This window comes from Cynoglossus semilaevis, chromosome Z (genome assembly GCF_000523025.1).
Source record: "Cynoglossus semilaevis isolate Cse_v1.0 chromosome Z, Cse_v1.0, whole genome shotgun sequence".
NCBI classification, from domain to species: Eukaryota; Metazoa; Chordata; class Actinopteri; order Pleuronectiformes; family Cynoglossidae; genus Cynoglossus; species Cynoglossus semilaevis.
Window position 1 is genome coordinate 5,588,472 of NC_024328.1, and position 8,691 is coordinate 5,597,162.

Sequence of the window (8,691 nt, forward strand, 5' to 3'; positions counted from 1 at the left end):
TGTCCCCATTACAAGGAATCATTCCTGCAGAAGAAACATTTATATCAGGACCTAACTTGTAGCTGTTGGACATTACCCAGTCTGATTAGATAATCGGTTAAAGAAATAAAGACTAAACATACACAAAATGGTCACTGTTATCAACTTAGCATAGCATTATGCGATTTTTTAAATACAATGTACAGGCTTGTGGGATGTGTGTACGTGTGTTTGTTTGAGAAAACATGGATGGATGACAGGAATTATTTTCACCCACCTCCTGCTCGGCGTCCCCATGCTCCGACGCTCCAATCTCGCTGGGCAGTTCGGCCAGATCCGTCACCCGAATGAGTCCGTCGTGGAGGAAAATCGTCTCCTCCTTGACCGAGAGCCACTGGGACGAATCCACAGCCCCGGAGCCCATCGCTCTCTCCTCCGCCAACCGTGACGATGTCAAAGGGGTCGAACATTAAAAATTCAGTTTACAGTAGTGACAAAAAACGCCCCAGAAGCTTGCGTGCTAACAACAGCTACAAAAGCAACCCCATTAACAACATAACACGGTCGTTCAACCGCAGCTGTCTTATCAGTCAATGGAGTGTGTAAGATTAAGCCAGCTGAGAAGGGAGCCGGGGCGGTGCAGCAGGCGGCGACTCCTCCTTGATGCTCGTGTCCAGCTAGCAGCAAAGGCTAATGCTAAACATTCGCCTATCTGTTAGCTTTGATAGAAGACGGCTAAAAGCTAACACTTATTACAGAGTGGGCGTGACAGCAGCACTTTAACCCGATTTTTTTTTAATGGACTAGACAGGGCTTTTAACGATTGTCAGAAGAAAAACCGAGTTCGCAGCTCCTCACAGCCGGTGACGGAAACACGGAGTCAGCAACAATGTCGTCCCAGGCTTCTTCTGCTGCTGCTGCTGCTTCTGCTGGGGAAAATAATGACAGTGTCCCAGCTGTCAGTGCAACGCCAGGTTTCCAGGGCCGACCAGCCGCTTCCCAAAATGCACCGCGGCCCGGAATTATAACTGTTCTGTTATTTTATACCCCCACCCCACACACACACATATCAGACATATATCCGAAGCAGAGATTTATTGATGAGAATATATTTTCTAAAGTTACTTATTAATATATAACAGTTGAGGTCAGATCTGTCTTATAGAAATATCAAAACACCATATTTATAAGTGTGTTTCTTGATTGCTTCACTTTGCACTGCTGTTTTACATCAACAGAGAGTAAACCGAAAGAAATGCATTGAATTGAAAGCTTATAAATGTTACGTGTACTGTGTTAAGCAGCTATGTTTGTTACCATGTAAGCTGTTCCACATTATCAATTCCTCTCTCCAGTCTTAAACAGCGTTTATAGAGGCGAACGGGAATCCCTCTTTTTTGGTCGCTGCCTGGAAGTTTACTCCAAGCAGTGCCTTTTGTCTTCATCTTCTTAAGCCTTCGAATTAGGTCGTAAGCTTTGATAAATCTTGAACAGCTGGAAAAGAAAGATGTCGGTTACAAAAGAAGCCAACATAATGATTAAGATGACCTAATATATTACTGTTATAAATTCCCATTGAGTAAATTAAGTATTATTAATTACGTGTTAATGGTTAGATATAATCTTAGTTAATTTATTGATTTTAAGTCAGGCATTTTCTTTAGTTTCATTGAGAGGGGTCATGGTTGAGTCAGGTCCTAGCAAAATAGTTTTGCCACCCTCAGTCTCTTCAATAATTACATTCAGACATTTAAAAATAACTAGTTCCTCAGTTACCTCCAACAGGATGATTTGATGTGCTCAGTGCTTTGAAGCACAGGGCAAAGATACTTTCTGAAATATCTAAAGTTGCCCAAAAATGTCATAAAATTACCAGGTTTTAAATATAGCAGGGGTTTTGTTAAAACTGAACCATGAGCTTCAGACTGATCTTACAGAGACTAAGCCCCACTGCCTTTGGCAAATGGTCAGTGTTCCTGAAATTAAAATAAAAAAATAAAAAACAGCACCTTGTCTGATCTTAAAAATAAGGAACTATTCAATAAGCTCTGCTTACTGTCTTTCTAGTGTGAGGGATTTATTTGGTAGAACATAGTATCAGTTATATCAGTATATTGTTTTACTCTTTAAAGGAAAATAAAAGGCATCAAATCACAATGTCTACTTTGTATATCGTGGTAAAAGACAATGATATTTGTAAAATTATTTATGCTACAATTATATTTTATAATATCAGTCTTCAAACATCCATTATATATCCACCTAATGCCTATTAGACTGCAATACAGTAATACAGTAACAAATATGACTGTAACATTTCAAACCTTTTTCTGTCTTGACATTTATTTTCTTTAGGCAGTTTAAAGCACTGCTCTGAGACAAAATCCGTCAGCAGAGAGGGAAGAACACGGAGTCGCCTGAAGTTTCTGATGTGAACAGAAAGGCTGTAAAAAAGAAGCAGGTTTCAAAATAACTAGTTTGCATATTTGTGTGCATATTTTGTTCACAGAATTTGAAAACGGTAATGAAAATCTCTCTAATGACAAAAAAAGCAGCTGCAGTCCCCTCAGTGAGTCATGTCTGACCACTGGGAAACTATCACATTGACCGATCAGCTTAACATTGGTTCCACAGATAACTGATAGAATGTATTAATGTACCTAAATGTATACATATTCTGTACAATGTTCTTGATAATATAATTTAAACTTAGATTCATACATTTTTAACTGTGAAATAACAGCTAGAACAAAATGTAATAACGACTCAACAGAACACATAATCAAACAAACAAAACAAAAAAATCAATTTACCGTGTGGTACAGTTGCAGTGGTAGACTGTCTTGGACTCCTTGTTCCACAAACCATACTTTTTCTCTAAAGGGGTAATTTGGTGTCTACATTCATCCAGATGTTTCAGACTCTTGCACAGCAGCTCATGATCTGTTACCAAGAGCAAGTGGAGTTGCTGAATGTAGAGAAAACTACATTATTGTATTCACATGTCATAAAAACAATTACCCGTCAATACTGAATTTACCTACAGAAGCCTAAAAAATAACATTGTTACTATTACCCCAGATCATCCAAAATAAATAAAATATTCTCTGTTGTCTGCAGGGGGCGTGGTAGAGCTGCCTGCATTTAGACTCTGGACAGTGGAATTTTATCACAAGCTTTCTATAGCGGTCATTTTAATGAATCTTAAAGAAGCTATTAATGACTATTACTCTATCAATTATACACAGTCATGAACAATCGCAACGCCTTTTTTTAATAAAAGTTCCTAAGTATAAGAGTGTTTGGCATTGCTATGTATAGAATTGTAAGCATGTAAAGTATGGAGGAAGTTCAACATCTTTTTTTCAGAAACTATGATCTTTGTGCAAGTCAAAACATTTTTTTTAAAAATCACACTTCAAAAATTCAGTTCTCACCGATTTCACTCACACTCACCTGACACTGTGTGATTTTCTTTGAAGATGTCTTGTGCAATTGTATTGTTTTCTGAGGTTCTGCTCCTTGACCTCTGGTTCAGGTGTGTTTTGAACAGAAAGGAATCTGTTCTGTTTTGTAGCTTTCTGTCACCATGACGATTGTCTGTGACCTTTGGTTTGGTCGTGGCCGGTGCAGTAAATGTATTTGTTTCCCCAGACGTTGTGACAGGACCTGGTGTTGTTGATGTTTGAGGTGCCTCAGTCATTGTCGTAGCAGCAGTAACGACTGTGGTTTCTGCATTAGAACAGTTTTTGCAAAATGGCCAAAAAGTGTTGCCTCTCAACGATTCGCAGCAGTGGCTCTTCTTTAGCTCAGCAATGTGTTTTTTTATTGTTTGTGGCACAAAAGCATTGACAAGTGGTCGTTGTTGATACGTTGTTTGTCTTCCAGTTGAGGACGGAACATTCTGCGTTGTTGGGGAAGCTTGTGGATAAGAGTCCTCGGACAACCTTCCACTGCTCTTCTTCACTCCAACATTTTTACTACCTGTCACCAGGTCACTTCTCAAAGAAGTACTTGAACGACCTGTCGTTGCCGAGGATGCTGTGATATTTACCGTTGCTGACATCATCTTGTTTATTTTACAACGCTTCCCTTTCTTACGTTGATAGAAAGTGTCTCCTCTGGGCGGATCTCTGGATCTACATCTGCTTTGGATTTTAGGAGATTTTTGCTGCATATTAATTCCAGTAATCTTAGTTGTTTGTTTTTCTTCATGTTTGGTTTCCTTGCTGTTGTTGCTGTTATTACTATTAGCTTCATTGGTTGAAACATGAGAGGAGTTGTACAGGTGGGATGTTTTTAAGACAGCATATGGAGCTTTTCTGGTGACTTTGCACCTGCAAAGAAAATGCAGTGCAATGCTCATGTGATTTGATCATACACCGATCAGTCACTTTTATTGTTTGTTTTCTTTTATTAAAAAACATTGTTGAACTGACTGAGAAAAATACATTTGATCAAGACATCTGTGGTCAGGAATCTTCAGGCCTAAATGTTAAGCTGATGCTGGCTGAAGGTGGTCTTGATAAGCAAGCATTATCTTAAAATGCCTGATATTATGTTTCCTTAACATTTCCAACATATTTAAATGATCACATTATATGTTGTATTTCAGTATTTTCAGCTCATAGTGATTGTAAATTCTCTGTAAAGATGAGTAAGACCTTTTTTAAGGCACTACTATTCTTATGTTGAAGGAGTTGAACAGATTGGTACCATTATCTATGATCAGACGTGCTTCTACAAGCTGCACAGGTATAACTGCTCCCCTGGGTCCACGTGTGCCCATACCTGCACTTTTCATCAAGTGCACCTCTGTAAACATGTAATTGTCTAACAGCATGCTTTACTTACATCCCCCACCAGTACATCTTAGTGCATTGTTGCTGCTCCTTGAGCTCAAAGCAAGGAACTCGAAGGATGTTGAAGAAGCTGTAGCCCACCATGGTAGAAATGGTATCATTAACTCCGAGGAGACACTTTCGGAAGCTGGTGAGAGAAAAAAGGAAGAGCAGGATAAGATCATCATTTATTTTACTATCATAAAATAGTTGCTCTAGGTTTAAAAAATTGAGCAACCCTGAGAAAAACATCATAGAAGATTAGTTAAATATAATTTAAATTAAATTAATTTAAATAAAAGAGGATTTGCTGGAAATATTTATAATCTTATCTAGACAGCTAAGTTAATAACATAATTTATACCCAAAATACATGTTAACAATATTTTTGGTGTGTCACAGTAGCTGAAAGCAAAGTTTACCCAGACATACTGTGACTAAAACATTTATGAACTTGTTGGCAGGAAAAGTAAAACTCAAGTAGCTACCAAAAGTAATTTTTCTGGTCTGGTTGTGTTTCTTTGGAGTATTAATAAAGTCTGTGCTTCACTGTCCTCCAGCGATTTTATTTATAAAGTTGAAAAACCACAAGTTTCTTTTCATGTGGTTTGGCCGTGGATTCTGGAACATCAGGTGTTGTCTAATGACTGTGGAATTTGTGTGGAATGTGAAGCTTAACGCATATTTTGGATGATTTACAACTGTACACAATCAACTTCATTTTACAGCCTTCTGTCAGAATGGAAACAGGTCAATTGATACTAACCTCTTTCGTAAAGGTACCAAAACTTTAAAAAATGTCCCTCCAGTGTCCCTACAACTGTAATGGACTTTTCTTTTTCTTAACCTCGTGGTCCATTTTTGTGCAAGACTCTGGTGTCTGTATTTTCTTGTCACATCTTAGTTCCAGACCAAACCAGCAATGTTAAATATTGTTTTTATGATACTTTTTCTTTTAGTTGGTGTGAATTTATATTTATTCATTCACTAGGATGTGTGAAAAGGGTAATGGAGGAGGAATGGTATTCTCTGCAGCGTTCAAAAGAACAGCAGCATGTTGAGTCTTGATATCAAACCTTTATTTAAAAGTGCACTGATGGATTTACGGCTGCTGCCTGAATGCTGATATAGTGTGACATAGCTGCAGGGTGTGCATTTTCACTACAAAGTGGCAAATAAGGTAACTATAGACTAACAAACCAAGCGCCACAATCATCTATAACCATCTATAAGCCTCACTCGTAAAGATCGACCCATCTCTAATTGTCCTGACCGCCCCCTTATTGAAGAACTTTATTCTTTTTCCTCAAAGCTGCAATTTTTGAAAACCTAAAACAAATTTTGAAAAAAAAAATCTCACACTGCTATTTATTTCTGCAGCAAATAAGAAATTCAATATATGTTCTAACAAGCCAGACCAAAAAATGTCTGTTAAACTAATCAAAGATATCCTAGTAATTAGCATGAAAATAGGACAAAAAAGGAGCCTAGAAATGCTCCAGGTAGGTAAAGGGTTTAGGGAAAATAGGGGAATGTAACTGAACCTAGAACTTTGGCTAAAGGTTAGTCGAAAAATGAACACAACTAAGATCACCTAGAAATAACTTACTTTATTTAAATTTTTTTTTTTTTTTTTAAAAGTCCAACCTATTATTCAAACACTATTTGATATAAAAGTAAGCATTTTTAAAGTGGGTAGATAAAGGTACTAATAATAAGAAGAAATTATGTTTCTATTGTACAGTATATTACATAGATATATGGAATGTATTGTTTGAAAAGTTTGCAAAATAGTTGGAGCTTTGTTTATGATATAATCAGTTTAAAAAATACAAATTTCTGGCACTTTTCACTTCTTTTTACTGATACAGTTCAAGCGCAGGAGAATAGTATTAGGGTATGGGCAGTCGTATTAGTTGAGTAGTATTAGTATTATCTTGCAGTGTGTGATGGGACTCACCTTTGGTCACAGTCACAGTGGGACAGTGTGTAGAGGTTGGGGTTAAAAACACCATAATTCACAGTGAATGAAGGGATGGTGTGTTCACAGTGATCATGTTCACGGCAGCAGCTGTCTGCATTTTCGAACATTCCTGTGTATAAGAGCAAGGCAGGGATTCGTAAATCTATCACAACAACAAAAAAGGTCTATAAAACTGAACAGCAATGTAAAAAAAAATTATAAATACTTTACTTGAAAAAAGTTTGGGAATATATATTTAGCTGTGGACATGTTCGCTTGGGGAACCTCATTTATATTAAAGGAGGAAGCCGGCCAAAAGCAGTTCACATGTCAATCACAGCAGACTGGCCAGTTCATGTTCCCCTCCAATCTTTTCATCTTTAATAAAATTAATGATGTATGGTCCTGCACCAGGAGTGTTTGAATTAAAGGAGGTTTTTTTTAACCAATGTTCTGTGTTAAACAGTTCATGGTTCGATTAAGTTGTAGCTAAAATAAAACCTTGAAATGTCTGAAAGTTAGCCATGTAAAATTACACTGTATATTAGCATACACGCTTTTGCTCCGAAAAGGGCATTTGTCCTAGGCTATCACGTGCAATTTACATTTGTATTTATTTATTTATTTATTTATTTGCTTTGGATGAACTAATTGTAAGTTATGCACTATAAGGGTGTATTCACGTCAAAATAAACGAAACCACTATTTTTTTTATTGGGGGGTGGGGGGTAACCGACATTTTCTCCGATGAACATCCCAAAACCCAAAAGTTAATGTCATGACGTCAACATTACAATAAAATCATTACCTAGTTCGTCATAGGTGGCTGCTTTAGTGTTCATCCCGCACCACAGTGTTCCTGGGAAAATCCATCCACGTTTCCTCCTGATCTTCACCACCGCCTCCTCTCGTGCCCTGCTCCTCATCTTCTTCTGTGGTGCACAGTTTGTGTCCACCTCATTCATCACGCTGACGTTGACAAACCTGGTCAGGCTGAGGTCTTCCAGGCTGCTGTCACACACTGCGGTCTGGTAGTGCTCCACATCCCCAGGATTTTTACTAATCCTGCAGCTCAGCATGCGCATCGTAGCAGCGTCACTCAACCACACAGTCCGAAAGAGTGAACGCGCACCGGCCGCGTCCTCTCGAAGGAAGGTGACGCGCTGGTGTCCGCGGTCAGTTGTACTCGACCTGAGACAGGAGATAACCGAGGAGTTGACCTGCTGCAGGAGAGAGGAGAAGAAGACGATAAGGAGGTGCTGAGGGAGCCTTGTGTGCATCTCAGGGAGTTACAAGGCCTAGAAAGAGAAGATGAAGTGTCGTGTTAAGCTATAAGGAGAAGGAGGTGCTGGGTGACTCCTCTCTGCATTACACTGTGTGATCAGACACGGGAAGGTAAAGGACGACACGCTGGTAGAGTGTTGAAATTAAGGTGAGAGGAGAAGGAGGTGGAAAAGAAGGAGGAGGAGTTGTTCCACATCTTCATCTACAGCACAAGTGACTGTGAAACACACTGAAGAAGGTGGTCTACACTTCTTACGTCATCAACATTGGCGCCAACTCCATAATTAAACCTCACACGACTAACAATTTTGACAGCCATCCTCCCAAGTAATAAATGTGTGCTGGTCTGCTTCATGACATTATTCATTTGTAATCCTGTCCACAGGGTGTGCTAAAGAATAAACTATAGCTCAGAACCGTTTCTTTCCCCCCGTGATTTTTTGTTAAACATTTGAAAATATAAACTCTCGACGACGAACATAATAACGACACTAGTACAGTATAAAAGTGCAAAAACCAACCGTCGCGATGACATTTTTACAGGCATTTTTGATAAAATGACAAACAAAAAATTAAAATAAAACACGTTGTAATTTAGAATAATTACAACATACTGGAAATGTT

The 8,691-nt window shown here is 38.4% G+C and overlaps 2 protein-coding genes across 2 annotated transcripts in view; both read right to left on the reverse strand.

Annotated features, from left to right (window-relative positions):
• Positions 1-965, reverse strand: part of LOC103397706 (probable E3 ubiquitin-protein ligase HECTD4) — a 40,477-nt gene extending 39,512 nt beyond the window's left edge. Inside the window, 1 exon segment of the mRNA XM_008336071.3 lies at positions 257-965. Within this exon segment, the coding sequence (XP_008334293.1) occupies positions 257-403 (147 nt within the window). The 5' untranslated portion in view covers positions 404-965.
• Positions 779-8,530, reverse strand: LOC103397705 (uncharacterized). Its single transcript, XM_008336069.3, has 7 exons — positions 7,592-8,530; positions 6,781-6,913; positions 4,834-4,968; positions 3,436-4,316; positions 2,793-2,922; positions 2,304-2,423; positions 779-1,473 (listed from the first exon to the last, which is right to left on the reverse strand). Exons 1-7 carry the CDS (start codon positions 8,061-8,063, stop codon positions 1,293-1,295), a joined length of 2,052 nt encoding a protein of 683 aa, XP_008334291.1. The 5' UTR covers positions 8,064-8,530; the 3' UTR covers positions 779-1,292.
• Between the last annotated feature and the right edge of the window lie 161 nt (positions 8,531-8,691).

Coding starts and splice junctions, on each gene's coding strand:
- LOC103397705 (XM_008336069.3), bottom strand. CDS start 8,063: ATGCACACAAGGCTCCCTCAGCACCTCCTTATCGTCTTCTTCTCCTCT. Junction 4,969..6,780: donor CACTGTGACTGTGACCAAAG/GTGAGTCCCATC, acceptor TTCTCTCACCAG/CTTCCGAAAGTGTCTCCTCG. Junction 2,424..2,792: donor CACTGCAACTGTACCACACG/GTAAATTGATTT, acceptor TCTTTTTTACAG/CCTTTCTGTTCACATCAGAA.